Source organism: Canis lupus, chromosome 7 (assembly GCF_003254725.2).
Source record: "Canis lupus dingo isolate Sandy chromosome 7, ASM325472v2, whole genome shotgun sequence".
NCBI lineage: Eukaryota > Metazoa > Chordata > Mammalia > Carnivora > Canidae > Canis > Canis lupus.
Window position 1 is genome coordinate 69,172,523 of NC_064249.1, and position 25,707 is coordinate 69,198,229.

Genomic DNA, 25,707 nt, shown 5'->3' on the forward strand with positions numbered 1-25,707 from the left:
TTTCTTCTTTAAGTTTTTATTTAAATTCCACTTTTTTTAAAAAAGATTTATTTATTCATTCAAAGAGAGCGAAGAGAGAGGCAGAGACACAGGCAGAGGGAGAAGCAGGCTCCATGCAGGAAGCCCGATGTGGGACTTGATCCTGGGTCTCCAGGATCATACCCCGGGCTGCAGGCGGCGCTGAACCGCTGCCCTTAAATTCCACTTTTAATCGGTGTAATACTATTTGAAGTGTACAATACAGTGCTTCAACACTTCTATACACCACACAGTCCCCATCACAAGTTCACTCCTTAATCCCCATTTAATCCTATCCACTTGCCTATATAACCCATCCCTTTACCCATATTCCCTCAGGTAACCATCAATTTGTTCTCTAAGAGTCTGTTTCTTGGTTTGCCTTTCCTTCTCTCTTTTTTTTCCCCTTTGCTTGTTTCTTTTATTCCATATGAGTAAAATCATATGGTATTTGTCTTTCCCTGTCTTATTTTGCTTAGCATTATAATCTCTAGCTCCATCCAAGTCGTTGCAACTTCATGGTCCTATTTTTTTTTTAATTTTTTTTTTATTTATTCGTAGAGACACACAGAGAGAGAGAGAGAGAGAGAGAGAGGCAGAGTCACAGGCAGAGGGAGAAGCAGGCCCCATGCAGGGAGCCCGACATGGGACTCAATCCTGGGTCCCTGGGATCACGCGCCAGGCTGACCACTGAGCTACCCGGGCTACCCTGTTTAAAATTTTTGAAGGCATCATTGTTTTCTTCTGTTGTTGCTTGTAGCACCTAAAGCTTTTCTGATTCTTGACCTTTGCATGTGAGCTTCTCTGCCCACCTCAGTCTCCCCTCTTCCCTGTTGCCCAACTGTTTAGGAATCTTTTTTTTGTTGTTCTGGTTTCTGAAATTTTAAATTCTCTAAATTTTTCTTGAATTACTTGATTTCCTACTCTATTTTCTACATCATCTAATATTAAAAGACAGTGAACATTTTGACTGGTATACTAATATTCTTTTTTCTACTTTCCATCTCATTTTCCCGTGTTAATGGGAGCTTCCTTTAACATGACATGCTACTATACTTTCTATTGAATTTTTCCTTTCTGCTGTCATTTTTTTATTCTGGTTACTCCTTTTTCAAAGCATTCTCTGCTTACTTCATAAATCCAGTATCTTTAATAATTCTCTGAGGGTATTAGTAATAGTGGTGGTCTTTTGAAGCATTTGAACTTTATTTATAGTCTGTTTCCTCTGTGTTAATTTTTTTTTTTTTTAATGTTTGCCCTTTCATAAGTAAATGCTCTCTTACATGACTGGTGATTTGCCTACATTTAATCATAGGACATTTGAAAACTTTTATTTCATTTGGGGTGATTATGAGAATTTTTAGGTTTTCTCTCTTTAAGCTGTTCAAAGCCCCAAATAGAGCATTTTAGTCTCCTGTGAGGAGGGTAAACACCTGGCTGCCAGCATTTTGGGAGCAAACTGGAGAAGACTGTTGGGGGTCTCACGTCTACTATAGAATCTTTCACTTGATATTTTCAGCAGAATGTGATGCTTTTAGTAGTGTTTTTGTCCCTCACTTCTTGGCACTATTTTACCTTCCTCAGAGAATAAGCCTTCTATCTGTTGCTGGGGCTGAGGAAGGCAATTTACTGGTTTTGTGTATTGAGGGATGGAGACCTGAGGTGGGCTTTTTTTTCTCTTCTCTTCTCTTCTCTTCTCTTCTCTTCTCTTCTCTTCTCTTCTCTTCTCTTTTCTTTTCTTTTTTCTTTCTTATTTTTTTTTAAAGATTTATTTTAGAGCAAGTGAGCATGAATTGGGAGGGGAAGAGGGAGAGACAGACTCTTAAGCAGACTGTGCTCTGAGAATGGAGCCCAACCTGGGGCTGTTTCACACCCCTGAGATGACAACCTGAGTTGAGATCAAGATTCAGATCCTTAATCGACTAATCTACTCAGGCGCCCCTATCACATTCTTTTAGTAGCTGCAGAATGCATTCCGTAGTATGGATATGCTATAGTTGAAGCAGTTTTCTTTTTTTTTTTTAATTTTTTTTTTTTTTTTTTTTAATTTATGATAGTCACACAGAGAGAGAGAGAGGCAGAGACATAGGCAGAAGGAGAAGCAGGCTTCATGCAGGCTCCATGCACCAGGAGCCCGACGTGGGATTCGATCCCGGGTCTCCAGGATCGCGCCCTGGGCCAAAGGCAGGCGCTAAACCGCTGCGCCACCCAGGGATCCCTGAAGCAGTTTTCTGTTGATGAACATTTCAGTCAATCTCAGTTTGTTTTTTTTTTTTTTTTGTCTAACCATGGGTTTCTATGTGAAAAAAAAAATTAATGCTGCTTTGTGTACATGTGCTAGAAGTTCTCTAGGGTGGATAAAAAGTAGAATTGCTGAGCTGGCATGTATATGCCTTAATGTTTTAAATATATTTACCATCAAATTGGCTCTGGTAAAAGGTGTGTCAGGGTACCCTCACCAACAGACCATGAGAGTTCCAAAGTTCCTTATGCTCATTCCTGCCTGGTGTCTGTATTTATCCTAGTTAATGGTTAAATTATTTAATTATTAGGTTGTGCACCTCTTCTCACCTATCTTTGGCTCTCTCTGTTATCTGTGAAAGCTTACATTTGCTCTGCTGATTTTAATAGTGTAAAGCTGTGATTCTCACATTTGACCTTCTGTCTTAATCACCTACAAAGCTTTTTAAAACACTGGACTGTGGGGCATCACTCCCAGAGTTTCTGACTCAGTAGTTTTGAGTGAGCCCTAGAATACACATTTCTAATAATTTCTCAGGGGATGACTGAAACTGTTTGACTAGAGACCACCTGTAAGAATAGCTGATTTATGGAAGACTTTCATGTATTCTGGATTTTAATCCCTTGTTGTAGATGTTGCACATATTTTCTCCTATAAAGCATCTCTTTTAACTTTGTGTATTATAACTAATAAGATATTTTAAACTTTATCACACAACATTATTTCATAGCTATTGAATACAGTAGTCCCCCTTGTACACAGGGGATATGTTACATGACCACCTCCAGTGGATCTCTTAAAATTACAAATAATATCAAATTGTATATATACTGTTTTTTTTCTGTATATGTATACCTATAATAAAGTTTAATTTGTAAATTGGGGACAGTAAGAGATTAACAATAATAAAATAGAATAATTATAACAATATACTGTAATAGAAATTATGTGAATGTGGTCTTTTTCTTTCTTAAAATATCTTATTGTGCTACTATACTCACTCTTGTGATAATGTGAGATGATAAAATGCCTGTGTGGTGAGATGAACTGAGGTCAGTAACCTAGGAATTGTAACATAGTTTTAGGCTACTGTTGACCTTCTGATAATATGTCATTAGTAGGATCTGCCTCCAGACTATAGTTAACCACGGATAAGTGGGGGAAGGGATATTGTGTTTTGCCTTAGTTTTTTCTATGATAATGTTACAAAATTTATCCTTTATTATATTCTGATAATCTCATAGTTTAAGAACACATTTTTTTTCTAGAATTTTATATATAGTAAGATAAAGATCTAACTTTTCCCAGTTGGCTTATAGATACAATTTATAGAAGTTCTTCACAGATTTAAAATGCCATCTTTATCATAGTTTAGTTTCCTGTGTATAAAATATGGCTATTTCTGACCTACAATGAATTTTCTCCTCATGTTTACTTTTTTTTTTTCTTTTCTTTTTTTAAGAGGGTAAACCAGAAAAGTTTTCATTTGGTCTTATGGATCCTCCTTTTCGTGTTGGAGTCCCATTCAATATCCCTCTGGAGTTTCAGGATGAATTTGGTCATACTAGTCAATTAGGAAATGATATTCAGCCAGTATTTGAAGCAAGGTAATTTGAAGGATCAATCTAAATGTGACTTTTTGTATTTACTAAGCATTCAGTCTTCTTTCTTTCAGCTTAAATTACTTCTGTGTTTAACTTTTATCGTTTGTCACATTTATCATTTAAAGTGTTTAGTGTATTTTATGATATCTGGGGGATTTATTTAGCCCCGAGCTATGCTTTGTGACATGTATAAAGTGTCATATATAAAGTGCTTCATTAAAGTTTGTTTTGACTGAATTTACTGTGAAAGTTGTTTAGGTGAGACTGATAAAACTCTTTCTCCATTGTTTTTTTTGCAAGTAAGATGTGAAGTTATGGCTCCTTAAACTTAGTGAACCTGGTAATACAATTCATTTTTAAAACCATAGCAAAAAAAATAAAAATAAAAAATAAAATAAAATAAAACCATAGCAACAAAGTTTATGGTTTCCATGGATATTTGGGTCTTTCTGTAGAATTTATCTTTATTTAATAAAGTATTGTGATTGGCTTATATTAAGAAATAACTCTGAGAAACTTCATAGTGTGTCCAATGATATAACTAAGGGTATTCATTATTTTCAGTTATCTTTTTAAGGTGCCTTGGGAGAAATTCTTGTTCATTCTCAAGAGCATGAATGCTAAGTGTTTCTTTTTTGCATTAGCTGCCAAATTCATCTTTTGAGCCCACTTTTTATATATGCTTTCTTCTGTTGTCTCTATGTACTTTTTTCCCCTTGTGTTGTATTCGTTCACTCTTAGACATCTGAGCATGTGCAATACTCCAGGCATTTGCTAGCTAGACATATAGAGGTGAATAAGGACATAGTACTTGCCTTCTAGAAGCTCACAGATTAGTGATATAGTTTAGTAGTTAGATTTGTAGCATTTTTAAGTTCTTGAAAAACAATATATAGTTATAAAAAATATTCAAAATGAGTTTTTAGTTCTGTGTCCCCTTAAGTTGCAAAAAGTGATTCTTATCTTTTGACCTGTTGTATTCATTTGAATACTGTAAACAGTAATGAAAGAGCTGAACACTTAAATTATTTGTTTAAAACACTAGAAGTATCCCTTCTAGTCACAAATGGAAAATATTAGTGCATTATATGACATCTATTATTGATTATAACTCCATCATCCTATCCTTGATAGGATATTCTTAAATAGGAAATCTCTGTCACACATACATATTTATATTTGGGGTTTTAAACTTATTTTATAAAATCCTGATGGCATAGCCATGTGAATTTATCTTCAATAAAAACCATTTTCTGAGTAGGTTTATTTTTCCCCCAATGTTAGGTGAATTTTTTAAAAATCATTCATGCATATAGTTTAAAGAATTAATAGTTTGATAAGGCTATTTTAAAAAAGCAATTTCTCATCCTTCTGCCCTCTCTATCTCACTCACAATCCACTTCTCAGAGAACCACCTTTGACTTTTTTGACTTGAATCTACTTGTAATTACTGCCATATATGTAAATTTTATATTGCTATTTCTTCCTTTTTTAGTTTTAGGCATTATCTCTTGATCAATGGCTATAGACAATGACATATTCTCTTATTGCCACTTCTCTTATTTATAAGCTTCCTTCCTGTTCCTCTGGTCCTCAATAAAGGTTATACTGTGGCTTGGTCAATATGTAGTGCTTGCTTTATTGCAATGATGTAAATACTAATCACTTTATTGTACATACAACTTTGTTGCTACTGTACTTTTTTCTTTGCTGAGTTTATGACAAATTAAACTGTAAACTCTCTGCCAAATTATCTCTTCTCAAAATGAGTACATAGATAATCTAGCAGTTTCATTTTTGTGGAGGTATATTTTTTGGAGTTTGTGATGTGCTACATTCTGTAATGATTGTTTTTTGTTTGTTTGTTTGCTTATTGTAGTTCACATTCTGTGATCTTCCTTCACCTTTATCCTGGGGATTCACTATGTCTTCTGTGTTGGGGAAATCAAAACAAAACCTACCGTCAACTTAGAAAACTTCATCATAAAGTTAGAAAGAAAACAGTTTTACTGTTGACTAAACATTAAACCAGAATGTGATGATTATCACAAGCAATCTGATACAGAGACTGCAAAGACTGAAATATATGGATAAGTTGCTGGAACTCATTACATTCATGTTTTAAAGATAAAATAACTAAGTACCTTTATCACTACTTGTGGGATTTGCAATCTGGAGTCAGCTGACTAGAAGTTAGGCCCAGGAAACTAGGAGATAGGGCTTTACCTTTTTTGATGATTACACTGCAGAGAGTTGGCTCTCAGGTCCCTACGGAAACATTCCTGAATTCTGAGTCTGTTACATGGCTTATTTTATTTAGCATTTAACTTTTCATGGCTCTCCAGGTTTTTAAAAGAATGCCATGTCCTCCTTTTGCTGAAACACATCCAGTACATTTGCAAGAGAGTGCCCCTATTCTATTTGATTAAATTGAAAATTGGATGCTATTTTCCTCAAAATCATGAAAGCATTATTCCATTTTTGCTTTCCTCAAAATTATGAATCATTGCTCCATTTTAGTTTTTTAGCTTCCACTGTTGCTGATAAATTTAAATTCACTTTGATTAATTTTCATTTTTGTGTTTTCCATGTATTATCTCTGGAAGCTTTCTTTATAGGATCTGCTTTTAATTTGCAACATGGCAAAATTTTATAGTAATAAATCTTTGCATAGATTCTACATCATTTGAAGTATTTTATTCTCTATTTTTTTAAGTTTTTATTTATTTTATTTTATTATTATTTTTTATTCATGAGAGACACACACAGAGAGAGAGGCAGAGAGAGACATAGGCAGAGGGAGAAGCAGGCTCCATGCAGGGAGCTTGATGCGGGACTCAGTCCTGGGTCTCCAGGATCACACCCTGGGCAGAAGGTGGTGCTAAATCGCTGAGCCACTTGGGTTGCCCTATTCTCTACTTTCCATCATCACGGTTTTCTCTTTCTGGAATCCTTATTTTTTGGTATTGAATCTTCTGGAATGTTTCTCTGATTTCCCTAATTTTTCTGTTTTTCTTTTTGTGGTTCTGCTTTTCCTTTCTGACAATTTTTTTTTTCAGCTTAATCTTTATAACCTCCCCATTGAGGTTTTCCTTGTTGCTCTGTTTTAATTTCTAAAAATTTTTCTTTGTTTTCTGAACTTTTTTTTGTAGATCATCTTGTTTTATGAATGTAGTATATTTTTTCACTGATGAGTGGTAGTTGTTTTTTTTTGGCTTTTTAAAACATTACATGTATGGAAAATTTTTGTTTCTCCAAGCTGGTTGCTTTTTGTTTGTTTGGTTTTTTTTTTCTTCTAATTTCTTCAGAAACCTGGTAATTTTTTATCATCTGCTTATAACTGGCTAAAAAGCAGATAAGGAAACTTAAAATGTGGGAGAAGCTGTTGAATATGAACTGCACTGTACGATGATATGTCTGTAATGCTTTACTGGGGGAGTCTTCTTTGTTGGGGTAGGCAGTTTTCTCAAATATTTATTTGAAAATAATTTTATTCTCTTGCCTGGAGGGGAATAGTTTGTCCAGGTTCCTAGTCAAGAAAAGGGATTGGGAAGGTCTCAGCATCCATATACATTCATTCAAGATTACCCCTTCTGTTCTGTTTAGTATTTACCTTATCATTCAATTTATCTGCTACTCCCTGGTTTAGAGATTTCTCTTCTTTAGCCTTTTCAGAGATTAATCTTCCAGTCATCATCCAGAGGCTGAGAGGGAAGATCTGGGGATCAGTCTTTCTTTTCCCCTTTTTGTTTGCTCCTACTTCTAGAGGCATGTAGTACCACCAGTTCCAGAGTGGTACATAGGAATTCTGGACCATTACGTTGATTTCCAGCTTTTTCCATTGCTTGTTTTAGGGTTCAGTTTTCTTGGGAGACTAAGTCCTGTTTTCTAGGAAATGAGATTTATTGTTCTTGTCTCTTTTTCCTTTCCTTCCTTTTCTTAGCCTTTAATAGTAAATAAAAGAAATCCCCTTGTTTTCAAATTAGAAATGTAAGAGATAGTGAAAGTAGATGTGTGTGCGTTTAGTGTCCATTTTCCCTAGGGAGTCTTATTTTCTCTTACACATCACTTTATAGCTTTTTTCAAACAAGGCATACCATTTAATTTTATAATTTAATATTTAAATGCCATTCTTCAGAAAAATTAGGCTTTTTCTCCCCGATGGTGTCTCTTTTATTCCCTCACCTTATCCCCGTTAACAAGAGTAAAATGTTTACACTCTAATGACCTACATGTGGTCAAAGGCAATTTAGGAAAGAAATTGCTCATAGTAATAGATTAGGGAATCTCAGTATATATTCTAGCAAGGGTATATCATAAGACTGTACTTGATTATTTGAATTTTATCTAAAATTGCTATTTAGTTTAATAAGTGCCAAAAACTTTCTAATATCTTACTGGATGAAAGATTTGAAAAAAAATACATGGTGAAGTCTGAAGATATCCCTAAAGCTGGCCTATTTGTATATTTCCTTTCCTTAGACCTGTATACATGGTCTAGCATTTGATTATTTTCTGCCTTGTATCTTATTTAATAAATGAACTTTACATTTTAGAATTTTTCTTTTACAGTATTTGGCCCAGTGCTATCACTTACAGATGATTTTTGTTTGTAAAATAAGTTCTTGGGAATTTTCTCTTGTTGAATTATTCAATTTAAAAAAATATTATTAGATTTAAAATTTTTATTAGAAAAGTGAATTAAATACAAGAATGGCATGTGAAAATACAACTTATTTATAGGTAATGGAGGGGAAGTTAAAAAATAATTTGTTTTTTCCAGTGGTTTATCTTTACATTATGAAGAAATAACCAAAGGACCGAATTGTGTGATTCGAGGTGTTACAGCTAAGGGCCTTGTAAACTCTTGTCAAGGCAAGGTAAGCATTGTACATAAATGTTTTAATACATACTATTTCTTGTAAAAATAAAATGGAGAATTTAAAATTGGATGACGTGTTTTTGTAACAGGATAACAACGATATGGGGTTCCTAAGAATTAATCAAGATCATGTCACTAAACTTACCATTCACATTGCTAAAGGAAACTAACATGTTCACTTACATTTATGAATTAAATATTTGTTAACTGTCTTCATCTTCATTCCATTCTTTTCACATTCAGAGTCAATTTTATTAACAGTTACCCAGTACTGTTTTTTTTCTCTCCAACTTTTAAAATTTTTTGAGTAATATTTTTAGAACACAAAAATATGAGAAACTTTAGTTCACATTTATGAACATACTGGGTTTGATATTTGGATAAAGGAATGTGTTTTTGGGAGAGATAAAATTAGGAAAGGTAAAAATATAAATTCCAATAAGGTAATTTTTCAGTCAGGTATATAAAGTACCTAATAGATTTACATGACTAAAGGGAATACTGTGGCTAATAACGAGTAATATATATCTTTTCTTCACTGTACCATTAACCTACAACATATATTCAGAATTTTTCTATCAAAATGGTGTTTAAAATAGAGCATACGAATTTCTTTAAATGCCATATACTACACTGCATTATATAATGAAATCAAACTAAAGATCAATTTCTATACATCTTTCTGAATTCAGAATTTCCTGGAAAAAGAATTGAATTTCAGGGAAATTTGACTTTACTAAGATAAGCTTACTAAAAAAACTAAAATAGTTTCTGGATTTTAAAAACTTTTTGAAATAACTTTATATTTACAGAAGAGTTGGAAAAATAGTATAATGAGTTTGCATATACTCTGTACCAGTTTCCTCCATTAATATCTTATATAACTATCAAGTTTTATCCAAACTAAGAAATTAACATTGGTATAATACTATTAACAAAACTATAGTATAATACTATTAACAAAACTATGGACTTTATTCACATTTCGCCAGCGTTTTTACTAATTAGTTTTCTATTCCAGGATCTAATCTAGGATACCACATTGAATTTAGAGATTTCTAGATTTTTGTTATTTTATACTTCATTCACTATTTTCCATATTTTTTATGATGCCCATCTTGATTCTGATTATTCAGAGGTTATTCCTTTTGAATTTGAAGAGACTGTTATCTGTAAAGAAGCAATGAGTCCACATTTTCATCTCTTAGAGACATAAATGATCATGTTTCTCAATATAAATTTGCTGCATAGATTTCTGTAATGTTATGGAAATGAAAAAATAAATCAGAATTTTTGGCACTTATTAAACTAAATAGCAATTTTAGATAAAGTTCAAATAATCAAGTACAGTCTTATGATATACTCTTATTAGAATATATACTGAGAGTCCCTGATCTATTACTATGAGCAATTCTTTCCTAAATTGCTTTGAACACATGTAGGTCATTATAGTGTAAACATTTCACTCTTGTTAAAGGGGATAAGGTGAGGGAATAAAAGAGACACCAACAACATCAGTTGTTAAACTACTGAGCTATTTAGCAGTTGGATTTAATTAAAATAATTTTTTTCAACAGAATTTTAATTTGAAGGTTATTCTGCCGGGTTTAAAAGAAGACACACAGATTTTAAAAATTAGATTACTACCAGGTAATATTTTAATAAATATTTCTAATATTTACCTTTAAATAGTATTCTTATTATAAAATATATTAAGATGAAGTGTTTTTTGTTATGGTATAAGTCTTGAAAATACATCTGAATGTCAAGTATAGCACAGACAAAAATGAGTAATCGAAAAAATAGGAAAATATTTAGGAAGACAGGAAGTTCTAAAAGTAATCGGGAGAAAAGTGTGAATGTTGATAATATTAAGGAACTACTCTTAAGAGATATACTAATTAGGCTTATTTTAGAACTGACCTTTTTTATCTTTTCTGATATGACTGTAAATGTTTCTTTCATATCTTAAGAAAAGTTTCTCATGCATTTATGTTGTTAATTTGTTAGTTACTTAACAACCTGATAGTAAAGTTACATTAAAGTAATACAGGATAGGAAATGCTGGCTAATTTGAGAGGCAGTCTTCCAGATAGGTTCAAAGAGTACATTCTGATAACTCTTCTGAGTTTGAATCTAAGCTGTAACACTTATGAGCTAGGTAAACTTGTCCTGTGCCTCAGTTTCCTCATGTAAAATGAAATATCTACTCTCTCATGGTTGTTGTGAGGATTGAATGAGCTAATAATATAAGCAACATTCACTTTGCAAGGTTTTGTGATAAGGAATGGTAGACAGCACAGTTCAGTATGCATGAGTTCTCATTAACACACTCCTGTGCAAAGTGAGAACTGCGTGTCTTGTAAAACATAATAGCGCTTGGTGTGTCAGTTTTAGCTCTTTCTGATAATACTATAATCATATCTTTGTCCATATATGACCTTTTGTACTGTTTTTTTTTTAAGATTTTATTTATTTATTCATGGAGACACACAGAAAGAGGCAGAGAGACAGGCAGAGACACAGGCAGAGGGAGAAGCAGAAGCAGGCTCTATGCAGAAAGCCGGACATGGGACTCGATCCCATGGAGATCCATGGGTCTCCAGGATCATGCCCTGGGCTGAAGGTGGCGCTAAACCACTAAGCCACTGGGGCTGCCCCCTTTTGTACTGTTTTTAAATGAAAAGAAACATATTAGCTGTGTCCTTTCACAAGTTTAAGTAGTTTGGTTTCCCTCAAGCACAAATTGATAAGGATGTCAAAATTAGCACACTGGTAGAAGTATAAAAATGTTGAGGCACCTGACTGGCTCAGTCAGAAGAGCATGTGATTCTTGATCTCCACATCATAAGTTTGAGTTTGAGCCCCATGATGAGTGTAGATTACTTACATCTATACATAAATATACAAACAGAAGCAAACTTTTTAAAAAGTTGTTACATATTAAACACAATGCTTTTATTTTAAAGATTAGTTAAAAGGCATAGTTTTGGGTAGTGAAATTCTTAGTAACTAGATTGTTTGACATTGTTTTGAATTTGAGAATGAAAACTGTGAAGTAGGGGGTAGCATGGCATAATGATAATGGTCAAGAGGTTTCAGATAACTTAGGACATTAACCTGAGCCTGCTGTTTACTAGTTGTGTGACCTAGACGAGGTACTTAATCTCTCTGGATTCCAGTTTCCTCATTTATAAAATGTGGATAATAATAATATGACCTTCTTTATTAAGCTCATTGTGAAGATTATGAAGATAGTGCTTAAAACTTAACATGTTGCCTGGCATATAGTAAAAAGTAAATAATAACTAATGTTACCAAAAAGTGTTTTTAGTAACTGTCCTTTGTGAATTTTTGTTACCAGCATTTAGCATAAATTGTATTTTTTTATTTTAATTTTTAATTTTTTAAAATTTTTAAAAAGATTTTATTCACGAGAGACACACAGAGAGAGAGAGGGGGGTGGGGTGGGAGGGAGAGACACAGGCAGAGGGAGAAGCAGGCTCCATACAGGGAGACTGATGTGGGACTCGATCCTGGGTCTCTAGGATCATGCCCCGGGCTGAAGGCAGACGCTAAACCGCTGAGCCAGCCAGGGATTCCCTAAAATTGTGTTTTAAAAATGTGAGCACATGAAGTCATCTTGCTACAGAAGTATAAGCTCTCTTTGATTAATTTTAGAAGAAATATGTGTAGTTTGCTTACAGCATCAAAGTAGAGGACAATCAAATTATCTGACTATATCATTACATGAACTGATTCTTTGACACTATTACCTAAAATGTGTGTTTTCTCTTAACATGTTTTTGAGAAATTAGTCATTGTACAAAGTTACAGTGTATAAATAAAATATTTTTTTAAAAACTTGAATATTTTTTTCCAGGATCTCTTTAAGGTTTTACACCTTCAGGTGATTTCTAGCATTAGTTACCATTATGTCATAGCTTATTGGGTAAAACGAAGTCTAGACATCAAAAATTTTACACAATCGAGACAGCTATGGTCATTTGTAGAATCTGTGCATTTTGGTGATACAAATGATTAAAGATGCTTATTTTTTTAAAAAAAAGCATTAAGAAACTAAAACTTGAAATGTTAGAAGTTTTTGTTTTTTGTTTTTTGGGTTTTGTTTTTGTTTTTGTTTTTTTTGCTATTTCAATATTTCAGTCTTAGAAACTTGAACCTGTATTTCATTATATAATTCTCTGGTAGGTCCCCCTCATCGATTGAAAGTGAAACCTGATTCTGAAATTTTAGTTATAGAAAATGGAACAGCTTTCCCATTTCAGGTAGAAGTTTTGGATGAATCAGACAATGTAACAACACAACCAAAATTGATTGTTCATTGTAAGGTAAGTTATTTTAAGATAAGAATATGCAGATTTTATTTTGAGTAAGATGGTAGTAAATGGACATAACTGTCTCTTAGCTACTTTATAGTGAGACTTATATTGTATTTAGATCTTTAATGATTATTCCATGGAAAAATTTGTGGGTATCCCATTGCCTGTACTTTCAGCATCTGTAAGCCAATAAAAGCATCACCCATACCAAATTTCAAAAAGAAATTTATAGACAAAATATTCCTCTCCCTCCTCTCTTGGTCCATTTCCCTCAATTTAGATGAAGTATTTAATTTATGAATAGAATGATAGAAATGTCTTTTAGGGTTAAGGATGGATAGACAAATGAAGGCAAGTAAAAGCACAGAAAGAAAAGGAAAACCCAAATACATAAAGTAAAAAAAAAAAAAATAGTGATTGAGGAAGTTGGTGTTTCAGAAGACATAAATTTAGGTAGAATTATTGAAAATTACTCTTCTCATTCAAAAATTGTCTAGAATATTGGTGAATTCTATTCCAGTTTTTCCAATTTATGGCCAGAAATAGTAGCTGTAGTGAATTATTTGAAAATTTAAATAACAGTTATTGAATAATTTGTTATATTTGATTGGAGTCTTAAATTATTTTGTATGTTCTCAAAAGTTTTTAGGTGCTCCAAACCTTCCAGTGTACGTTGTAGATTGCAGCAGTTCTGGGACCAGTATTTTAACAGGATCTGCGATTCAAGTGCAGAACATTAAAAAAGACCAGACTCTTAAAGCAAAAATTGAAATACCTGTAAGTTGTTACTATTCATTGATATTAATATTGTTTTCATATAAATATTTCAAATAGCTTTTATGTAACATTTGACTTTTAAAAATGAAGTATTTGTGGTTCTTTTAACTAAAGTTAAGAAAAGGCAACATGAAATGGTATAGTAACACTTTGTATTAGTAATATTCTTGATTAAATCTTTTGTAATACCTATTGCTACTAATTACATAGTCCTAAAATTATCATTTTTCTTATATTAAAATGTGGCATTTATATGTGAGTTTTTTTTTTTTTGTTTCTTATATATTTACACTGTTCCTTAGAAAACCTGCTAAACCACCACTAAAAGATATATAAACACTTAATTTATATGCATAATTTAAAAAATAAATATCTGGTTAGTATTGTCACTTAAAAGAGATTTCTATAGTAATGTACTACTAGGATACTTGTTACTGGATAATAATACATCATAGTGGAAGGTGAAGCCAGGCTGGAGGAGGGCAAGCAGTTGTTGTGAGCAGTTGATTTCCTAAGATTGCAAAGTGGGACAACAAATACTTAAGTAAAATATTTAAGTGTGATTTCTCCATTATTGATGTGGTAGATGATGAATAACCTAACCTAATCAGTTGATTAACTGATGCTTTCCTACTAAATATACATCACTTCAAATATCTTGAGCCTCAGAAGGGTAAAAGACAGCTTTTGTTGTTGTTTTTCATTAGAATGAGATGACTCTTCATTCTGCTTCTGATCAAGCTGGTTATATTGATAACCTTCAAATACCTGTTATGCTTTTTTTGTTGTTGTTGTTAAATTCATTTTTTAAAATTCAGTAATGTGGACAACTTGTTTTTGAGCGTGCTGTCTCACAAAAGATCAGGAAGATTCAGGAAGGAAAGACATAGACTTAGGGAGGAATTGGGTTTGTAAGCAAAGAGTAACAAGCATTAGGAATCCTATCAAGCAGCAACAGAAGACCAAGAATCTAGATCAGGTAGGACAAAGATCAAAGGATACCTTATAATATGTAGTTAGAAAATGTTATCCAAAGGCGTTGACTTGAGTTTGAATCATGTAAATGCAAAATGTTTGTAAAGAGGATGGGTTATTTTCCTGATATTCAGGAATTTTGTATATGTCTTTATTCATGTAGATGGGCTTAAATAGAAATGACTGCAAATGGATGAGGAAGGAGAAATGAGCTAAATAAGATTGTAAAGATATTTTAGGCTTAGGCTTATTTTGAGTTTTGTGTACCTTGTGGAATGCACTATAACCTAGATAATTTATAATGTTTTAATTTTTTATGCCTTTAAAATCAATTTGGCATAATCCAGCTCATTCTTACTGATAATGTGGAGCATTGATGTGCCCATAATAAATTATAAATGTGTCAGCTTAGCCTTTAGTGCATCTAGAATCCTTGCTTAGCTATAAACAGCCGGGCAGCCCAGGTGGCTCAGCGGTTTACTGCCTCCTTTAGCCCAGGGCCTGATCCCAGAGACCCAGGATCAAGTCCCACTTCAGGCTCCCTCCATGGAGCCTGCATCTCCCTCTGCCTTTGTCTCTGTCTCTCTCTTTCTCTCTCTCTCATGAATAAATAAATAAAATCTTTAAAAATAAAGAAACAGCCTTATTCATTTATACCAATGTATTGCTTCAGTGTAAATAGTGTATTTTATGGCAACTATTTGTCTCTGATTTTATGGGAAGTTCTTAATATTTTATATATTTATTCCTGTTTATAGATGCTAGTCACCAAATCTGTCATGTGACTCCAAATAAGAGGAAGAGAATCATTTTAAATCCAAATGCGCTAGTTTTCGGCTTTAAGAATATGGCCACTGTCATTACTTATAACTTGATGGTGTAAAATATGGTTATTAGTAGTATTTTCTTTCTTTCTTTTTTTTTTTTTAAAGATTTTATTAATTTATTCATGAAGGTCACAGAGAGAGAGAGGTAGAGACACAGGCAGAGGGAGGAGAAGCAGGCTCCCTGCAGGGATCCCCATGCGGGACTCAATCCCAGGACCCTGGGATCATGCCCTGATCCCAAGGCAGATGTTCAACTACTGAGCCACCGAGGCCTCCCTATAGTATCTTCTTAATGACAAAACTTATGAATGTTAACAGTGTATAAGGTGATCTTCTGTAGTATTGGAAATAAATCCTTAATTCTAAATTAAAGCCCAGTAATATGTTTTTTAAAAGTGCAGATGTCATTCAATATATTTTTGTGTTTTTCTCTTTTTCTAGAGCTGTAAAGATGTGGCGCCTGTGGAGAAGACTATTAAGTTGCTTCCTAGTAGCCATGTTGCAAGATTACAGATATTCAGTGTAGAAGGACAAAAGGCAATCCAGATCAAACATCAGGATGAGGTTAATTGGATAGCAGGCGATACTATGCATAATCTTATTTTTCAAATGTATGATGAAGGAGAAAGAGAAATTCATATAACATCAACTTTAGCAGATAAAATTAAAGTAAGTATCTCAGATTAGTTATTTGAAAAACTATCATTTTATGATTATCAGGCTCTGAACAAGAAGTTTTCTAGGGTAGCTTTTAAGAAGCTTATCACAGAAAAATAATACTGTTATTTAGAGTTCCAGGCTAAATAACAATCCCTTTCATGCACTAGATTGAAATGTGAATGATTCGTATGCGACAAGTTCATACCTAGAAAAATGATTTTGAACTTAACAAAAGCCAAAGATTGGAATTCTCTTTTAGCTGTATCTTTATCTTCCTGACCAACTATTTCGACAGCCACAGTCAAGATCACCTTACCAATGCACTGTATTTGTGACTGTTCTAAAGGCAGTAAACAAAAGGTCTGTTAGAACCAAATGGTGAAACATTTTTAACAGGACCCTAATTTAAACATTTTAACAGGACCCTAATTTGACTATTTGAAATTGGCATACCACTCTCTAAAAGCATTATCCTAGAAAAAAAGTTTTGTAGATTTTCAGTAACTTCATATGGTCCTCATCAGTCAGCTGTAATTAAATTCATCATTTGTACCTTGTTAGGGTGAATCTGTATATTGAAACTTAACATCTCTTAAGAGAACCAAATCAAAATACATACTTATCACCTAAGGTAGACCTCTCTAGTACTCCTCTTAAGAATACTTCTCTTGATTGAAAGACTAGTGGGTATTCTGTGCTTACTCCTTTCAAAAGGTACAGTCAGTTCTGTTATAATGAAACACATGCATTTCTTAAAATCACTGTGCCAGATAAAAAAGTACAATAAAAATCACAGGGCTCATGGGGAAAATGGGAATTAGAGCCACAGTACTCAAACTTTCCAGTCACCTATTTAAAAAAAAAAAAAGATAGGAAACTAATAAAATAGTACCAAAAATAGTAACAGTAACACATATTAAATGATAAAGACATTTGTTTTTTTTTTGTTTTTTTTTGTTTTTTTTTTTTTTTAAATTTTTATTTATTTATGGTAGTCACACAGAGAGAGAGAGAGAGGCAGAGACATAGGCAGAGGGAGAAGCAGGCTCCATGCACCAGGAGCCCGATGTGGGATTCGATCCCGGGTCTCCAGGATCGCGCCCTGGGCCAAAGGCAGGCGCTAAACCGCTGCGCCACCCAGGGATCCCTGATAAAGACATTTGTAAACAGTACAATAACATGTCAGTTTACATTGTGGAAGTGAGTATAGGAAAGGTTGCAGCCTGTGAGTTACTGTGAAGTTGTGGAAACTCCACTAAATGTGGACATGTGTAGCTCAATATACATAATCACACAAGGTAGCTGGTAAGTTTGAGTTGTATTATATGTGTATTTCCATGGATTGGTTTAGCTGAGTACAGGTTTCCACGTTTGCCTATTGTTTTTACTGGTGATATTATGCATTAGCAAACATAAAATTTGCTTCATACTCAAACTGTTCCCTAGTATTTTAATGTCATTGGAACAAATTTGCATTTTTAAACCAAGCAGTATAGCAGAACCAACTGTACTTTTTTCCTTGATAGTCATGGAGAAAAAACTCAAATCTTATGCGAGAAAATAATATTTTAAAAATTCAGTGTTAAGTCAGAGACAATACATCTCCCTTTCTCTGGAAAGCCAGCATTTGCAGACCCTTATATAAGGGAGACCCAAGTAACTAAATTTGTGGAGAGTTGCTCTGTGGGACAGAAGGTAGAAATTGTTTCTTTGTACTGTTTTATATTATAGACATCTTGAGTTTCCAGCTATAGGATCTGATATTTTAAAAGAATTTTGTTCAGCATGGGTTTAGCAGACCTTATTTTTAAATCTTACTTGAAATATTCCTTGGCCTAGCCAGTTTATCTTTTCCTTCCTAAATGAGGGACTGGAGGATTGTTATAGAGATATAATCCAGATCCTGCTTCTAAGGAGAGGCAAGCCATTTTTATCTATATCAGCAAATGTGAAGTCAAGTGTTTCAAAAGTGATACCAGGAACCTGACTTCTGAACTGGTTCCTTGCTTTCTCATAGTTATGTTCACACATTCTGGTTTCTTATCAGTGTTAAGAAACATTGAGTGGAGAGCCTATACTTGTATAACTTTCATTTTGCCATTTTCTAAGCATGTGACGAGCATTTGACAGATTTTACCTCAAATTTAGTAGTTATATATTTATTGGGTTCCAGAAATGTTGAAACATGCACCTCTTTATTGGCAATAAAATATTAAATACTATACTTTTGTTAAAGGTATAATCATTAAAGTGATTTTTGTAGTCTTCAGAGAATTCTCCAGTATTGAGGAATGTCACCCCTAACTGAACTGGGAATCCATTGAAGGGATAACACAGCTAGAGTGAGGGAAGAAAGCCTTTTTAAAAAGTGTTGCTTCTGCTTCTTCCATTATTTTTTTTAAAATGTGTGTGTGGGGGGATCCCTGGGTGGCACAGCGGTTTAGCGCCTGCCTTTGGCCCAGGGTGCGATCCTGGAGACCCAGGATCGAATCCCACGTCGGGCTCCCGGTGTATGGAGCCTGCTTCTCCCTCTGCCTGTGTCTCTGCCTCTCTCTCTCTCTCTCTCTCTCTCTCTCTGTGACTATCATAAATAAATTTAAAAATAAAATAAAATAAAAATGTGTGTGTGATATATATGTGTATTATATATATTATATATATATGATAAAGAATAAAACATTTAAAAGATAAAAAGGTAACAGAACAGCATGAATTGGGGCAAAATATTAGAATATGACTTGAGAATCACAACTATGGGAGGCTAAAAGAGTAAGTTGAACTAAAAATTCTTACATAGAAAGGATTAGAAGTTTAAAAGTAGGATAGATAAGGTACTCAATTTAAAAGAATCAAGTAACAAATTAATATATGGAATGCGGGATGCAAAATTAAAATAGAGCTAAAAGCATCCAAGAATTGATTAAAACCAAAAGGTGGCCAAAATGGTAGTTAAGTGGATATAACTGGTTTTCTTATCTTGCTGAATAGGAATTAACCTAGATCTTATTCAAAGCCCATATAAATAAGTTTATTTTAACAAAAATTTGCATATTACCTCTTATAATTGATAACATGATTTGACCTGTATGGTATTTTATTTTTTTAATTATTTTAAGAAAACGAATGCACACATGAGTGGTGGGGGCATAGAGGGAGAGAGAATCTTATGTGCAGCATGAGGCGATCTCATTACCCTCAGTTAATGACCTGAGCTGAAATCAAGAGTTGGATGGTTAATTGACAGGCACCCTTGATTCTGTGTTTATTCATTTGGTTGGGGGTTTTTGTTCTTTGTTTTAGATTCTACTTATGAGTGGACTCATATGGTATTTTTCTTTCTCAGTCTGACTTACTTCACTTAGTATAATACTCTCCAGCTCCATCCATGTCTCAAATGGCATCATCTCATCCTTTTTTATAGCTGCATAATACTGCATTGTGTATATATACACAAATAGAGACACACATATACATAGACACTTTTTAGTATCTAAATCATAGACACAAGGTGTCATTCGTCTGCTGATGGGCACTTAGGGTTGCATCCATATCCTGGCTATAGTAAGTAACATGCAGTAAATATAAGGGTGCATATGTCTTTTCAAATTAGTGTTTCATTTTCTTTAGATAAATACCCAGTAGTGGAATTATTGGATCGTATGGTATTTCTGTATTTAATTTTTTTGAGGAAAATACTGTTTTTTGCAGTTGCTGCACCAATTTACATTCCCACCAACAGTGCACAAGGATTCCCTATTTTCCACATGCTCAGCAATACTTGTCATAACTTGTGTTTTTTATTGTAGTCATTCTGATAAGTGTAGGGGAATAATACCTCATTGTGGTTTTGATTTGCATTTCCCAGATGATGAACGATGTTTAGCTGCTTTTCATGTGTCTGTTGGTCATCTGCGTGTCGTCTTTGGAGAGACACATATTCAAGTCTTATGCCCATTTTTTAATCTGACTGGAATTTCTTTGGTGTTAATTTTTATGCATTCTTTATATATTTTGGATACTAACCCTTTATTGGATATGTCATATGCAAGTATCTTCTCTTAGTAGATTGTCTTTCTTTTTTGCTGATGGTTTCCTTTGCTGTGCAAAATTAATCCCAATAGTTTATTTTTGCTTTTGTTTCATATGTCTTAGGAGACATATCTAGAAATATGTTGCTATGGCCAATGTCAGAGAAATTACTTCCTGTGTTCTCTTCTAGGATTTTTATGGTTTCAGGTCTCACATTTAGGTCTTTAATCCATTTTGAGTTTATTTTTTATGTATGGTGTTATAAAGAGGTCTAGTTTCATTCTTTTACTTGTAGCTGTCCAGTTTTCCCAACACCATTTAAGGAAAAAGATTGTCTTTTCCCCACTGCATATTCTTACCTCCTTTGAGATTATATAATTATATAATTATGGGTTTATTTTGGGGGTCTTTATTCTGTTCCATTGATCTATGTGTTTATTTTTGTGCCAGTACTATATTGTTTTGATTACTACAGCTTTGTCATAGTAGGTCTTCAAATCTGCTGCTGTGATACTTTCAGCTTTGCTGATCTTTCCCAGGATTGCTTTGGCTGTTCTAGGTCTACTGTGATACCATACAAATTTTAGTGTTACTTACTCTCGCTTTGTGAAAAATGCTGTTGGTATTTTGGTAGGGAATGCATTGTATCTGTAAATCTTTGAGTAATATGGACATTTTAACAATATGAATTCTTCCAATTCATGCATGAAATATCTTTCCATTTGTTTGTGTCATCTTTAATTTCTTTCATCAGTGTTTTATGGTTTTTGGAGTTTAGGTTTTTTGTCTTTTGGGTTAGGTTTATTCCTAAGTATTTTATTCTTTTTGGCGCAGTTGAAAATGGTGCTTTTAAAATTTCTCTTTCTATACATTGTTATTAGCAGATAGAAGTACTACCAGTTTCTGGGAAAATATCCTGCCACTTCCCTGAATTCGTTTATTACTTCTACTGATTTTTCGGTGGAGTCTTTAGAAAGGAAGGAACTTCTTAATCTTATTAATAAACCACCACCATTTATGGTCATAAAGGGAGGTGGGGAGGATGAGTTATAATTTAACTTTGATTCTTCAGTAAGATAAGTGGCAGTAGGAGGACCTTAGGCTAAGCTTTATATTTTTCTTAGATAATATAATTTTTCTTTCAGGTTAATTGGACTCCTGAGATTAACAAAGAACACTTGCTACAAGGTCTGCTTCCTGATGTACAAGTACCAACATCTGTGAAAGATATGCGTTATTGCCAGGTTTCATTCCAAGATGATCATGTGTCTTTGGAAAGTGCATTTACAGTAAGGTTTGTGGGAATATTATATTTTGAGGTATTTCAAAATTCATATGATAAGAAAAATGCTTTTATCCAAAGCATACTAGTGAAAGTTGTTTTTAATGTAGAAAATAATTGTAATTTCTATGAAATATGTGGTAGGTTGTCTTTGGAATAAAACTTCACTGGAGATAGTGATTAATTCATCAATCTTTCATCTCTTTGGTTAAATTCAGTCCTGTATTTTACTCTTTTATATACTCTGTGCTTAATTGGCTCTCTGGTATTTGTAAAATCTAGAACTGTCAATAAAGGAAAACCCCTTTAGTGCAAGCAGCAGTGAAAACACCTGTAAATGACAGATGTGAAAAATATAAAAGGTAACAGTATGACCAGTCAATATGTTGTTCACAAGGAAAAATTCTTTCATTTCCTAGTGATGATTTTTAAATCTGAGTCCAGATAGACCTAGTATTACTAAAAGAAAAGGAGAAGACTTATGCAAATATATATAAAAAAAATCTTTCACCCAGACCTGTCAACTCCTTGCTCACCTGTTCCAGTAAGCTCATTCACTGAATTCTTCCATCCATTTTCATAATATTTCCAGGCTCCATATTTGAGATTTTTTTTTTAAGAGAGGTAAGACGGGAGGGACAGAGTGAGAGGGAGAGAGAGAATCCCAAGCAGACTCCACACCCAGCACAGAGCCCAATGTGGGGCTTGATCTCACAATCCCGAGATCATGACCCAAGCCGAAGTTAAGAGTTGGTCACTCAACCAACGAGCCATCCACGCACCTCTGAGATAAAATTTTTAGATATGGTACTCTCTACCCGCAGCCTGATCTCTTGATGATGAGTTATTCTTACTGACCTGCCTTTTCTTTCTCAGTTCCCTTTTCATAATTCCTTTTAATCTCGCATAGATGTTATGATTTATCACTTCTTTGCAAGCTGTCTTTTCTCTATTTCTGTTTGGGTTAATAGTGATCTATAAATTGAGATATTTGGAGGAGTGTTGTATTTAAGTTTTAGAAACCAAGTGTTAAATATATATATGTTATTCTTTAGCATATTGAAACTAATTGTTCTCTACAGTCAGTGGCATAACTAATTTTAACTTGTTAACTAATTTCAGACCGCTTCCTGATGAACCTAAACATCTAAAATGTGAATTAAAAGGAGGAAAAACAGTACAGATGGGCCAAGAGCTTCAAGGAGAAATAGGTTAGTATGGTCTGCTTTTTTTCTTTAAAATACTTACGTAATATGTGGTTATATTTATGTTTTGGCATACACGATCTGAAAGGAAAACCTTAGTTTTATATATATCTATTGGTTCAAAATCCATTGTTGGAAAAGATTGCTGTATTTTCATGGTCTTTGCCTAGGCCGACATAACTATGAAATCAGTTTGACAAAAATAGTTTCGTGGGAAAATGCTGGCTTTTGTTAGAAATAATAATAGTTAATATTAAAAGTGCAAAGTAAATGTATCAGTGGAGTCCTAGATTTTTCTTATATCTAGAATATTACATAATACTAAGTTATTTTCTTCAAATATTGATGGTGAAGAATCTGATTAACACCATATTAAATATATAAATATACTTAAGTAGATTCTTGGTTTTATTTTTTGGTGGTTATTATAAAAGAAGCAGGTATGATTACTTTTTATAAAATAATACATAAGAGAACAATGTTAGTGGTTTTCTAAGCATAATTTTCAGTATATAAATGTATTTATAGACATTTATATCTTTTATTAAAAGATAAAAGTTTGATTTTAAACTTTTCTTTTTTATATAGTTGTAATAGTTACAGATCAGTATGGAAATCAGATTCAAGCATTTTCACCAAGTTCTTTATCTGCCTTGGGAATTGCTGGGATTGGACTTGATAGCTCTCATTTGAAAACTACCTTTCAGGTATGGCTGCTTTTCATAGCAGTTGGCTTAGACCATTGGTTTACAATTAACAAAATTTGGGAAAAACTAAAATAAAAGAAGTTTGATTTTGGTGTTTACAATGCAAAATCATTAAAGGCATTAAAAAAGATTTTGTAATGACAAACTTTAAACTCAAAAAATAGAATAGCAGAAGGAATTCTGTGTTCCTATCACTCAGCCTCAATAATCATCACTTTCCCCATTACCATATCATTTTGAAGCAAATTCCACACATGATATCATTTTATCTCTAAATATTTTCATGTGTATATAGAGGTAGTTTTTCATGATTAGTAAAATTTCTTAGTGCTTACGTCCTGCATTAAATAGGAGGCTGGGGAAAAAACTAATTGGGCAAATTTGCAACTGTGGAGTTTAGATTAGCTTGAAAAATAAGAACGAAAGTGGAATTATTTCTTTAAAACATGCAAGCAAACATGATGTATTCTGTTTGGAGAGATCGAAGACAAATTTTTTGGGGGAAAAAAAAAAGATGTCTTTTGAGTTGGGCCTTTAAGGAACCTGTCAGGCCAGAGAAGGTGAGAGAGGAGGAAGGAATTCTAAGGCCAAATAAAGTTGAATCCATTCAGAGCACTTAATGCTTTTTTAAAACTCTTTATTCCTTTTAGAGCCTCCATTACATTTTTAACTTGACAAAATAATCACAAGAGTAGCCTCTTTGTTGCCCTTCCTTACTAGAGTTTCTTTTTTCACTAATATGTTCGACACAACTCACTGTATCTTAGCAATGCTGAAGAACTTTTCGTGATATTTTGTCTACTTTACAAAGGTAAAGTTTAGTGTCTGACTTTCAGGTTCTTCTGTTATTTATCTTCATCCCATGTATATCTGAAATTAGAAGATAACTATGTTTCTGCTGTTATACATGAACAATCTCTATACATAGACACCCAACCTTGCATTCAGTAATTTCTCCTAAATTGTAAACTGCCTTCCTATATCTTCAATCTTCCCCATCTGTTCGAGTCCCATCAGGATGTAAACATGCTGTCATATCTCACATCTTAAAAAACAAATTGCCACCCTCCTTTCCCCCTCATACTGACCAAAACGTCCTTTGGCCCTAATGCTTTGTCCATCTATTGCTCTATTTCTCTTCTTTCTATAGTATAACTCCTTAGAAGGGTTGTATGTATTTTGTTTTCACATTTTTTTCTGTCATTGTGAATTTCCCATTCTCATTTTATGCCACCTATCAGATCTGTCAGCATTTAATGCTGTTAATATAGACTTTCATCTCCCCAGTATGGCCTAAAATATCTAAGGTATTACACTGAAGCATAATCTCACACCTTTCTCCTCCCATAGCTCATTATTCTTTAGTCCAGGTGACTTACTTTCTTCATGTTGTCATTTTACAACTGGTATATACTATCTTGACTCACTTTCAGTCTCTGCAGAAGAAATGGAGCCTTCTGTTTTAAAACTAGTTTTTTAAAAAATAGTGGTTTGGATGGGGGGGGGAGTAAGTAGTTTTAAGATGTCACCATTTCTTCAAATTATTTCTGCATTTACATAAAATGTACTGCTATTCTAAAGTACGTTCCTTTGATAATTTCAGAATTAGACCTTAAAAAGCGCCTTTCACAGTTTTATACTTAATTCTATTTGGACTCATCTACAATTTGTAAATGCATATACAAATTTCATCTTTAAGATTTTCCAGAAGTAAAGGGGATCCTTGGGTGGCTCCACGGTTTAGCACCTGCCTTTGGCCCAGGGCATGTTCCTGGAATCCTGGGATCGAGTCCCACATTGGACTTCTTGCATGGAGCCTGCTTCTCCCTCTGCCTGTGTCTCTACCTATCTCTCTCTCTCTCTGTGTCTCTCATGAATAAGTAAATAAAATCTTAAAAAAAAAAAAAAGATTGGAAGTAAAACTGAAATAACCTCGAAGAGGGCTTAAACAAGAAATCATATCTTTGAAAGGGCTTTTGGTGTTTCAGTAATAAGTGTGGAATTCTAGGTTAGACTTTACATATTTTCAGCTTTCAGTATGTTTTATTAATGAATATTTGTTTTCCAAATACTGAAAAGTTCTGTGCTCATTGGGATTTGGGTAGAAATTAATTTTAATTATTTTTGCCATCTCTTTGTACAGAAAATATTGTACA

The 25,707-nt window shown here is 33.5% G+C and overlaps 1 protein-coding gene across 13 annotated transcripts in view; it reads left to right on the forward strand.

The window, feature by feature from the left end:
• Positions 1-25,707, forward strand: part of SMCHD1 (structural maintenance of chromosomes flexible hinge domain containing 1) — a 146,596-nt gene that overhangs the window by 58,121 nt on the left and 62,768 nt on the right. For all 13 annotated transcript variants that reach the window (XR_007411638.1, XR_007411639.1, XR_007411640.1 and 10 more), the window contains exons 20-28: positions 3,723-3,867; positions 8,648-8,744; positions 10,324-10,396; positions 12,959-13,098; positions 13,732-13,866; positions 16,110-16,337; positions 21,503-21,651; positions 22,762-22,850; positions 23,433-23,551. Coding sequence is in view for 6 of the 13 variants with exons in the window: in XM_049111828.1 (XP_048967785.1) it covers positions 3,723-3,867; positions 8,648-8,744; positions 10,324-10,396; positions 12,959-13,098; positions 13,732-13,866; positions 16,110-16,337; positions 21,503-21,651; positions 22,762-22,850; positions 23,433-23,551 (1,175 nt within the window). In the remaining 7 variants the exon portion in view is untranslated. The remainder of the gene's footprint in view (positions 1-3,722; positions 3,868-8,647; positions 8,745-10,323; positions 10,397-12,958; positions 13,099-13,731; positions 13,867-16,109; positions 16,338-21,502; positions 21,652-22,761; positions 22,851-23,432; positions 23,552-25,707) is intronic.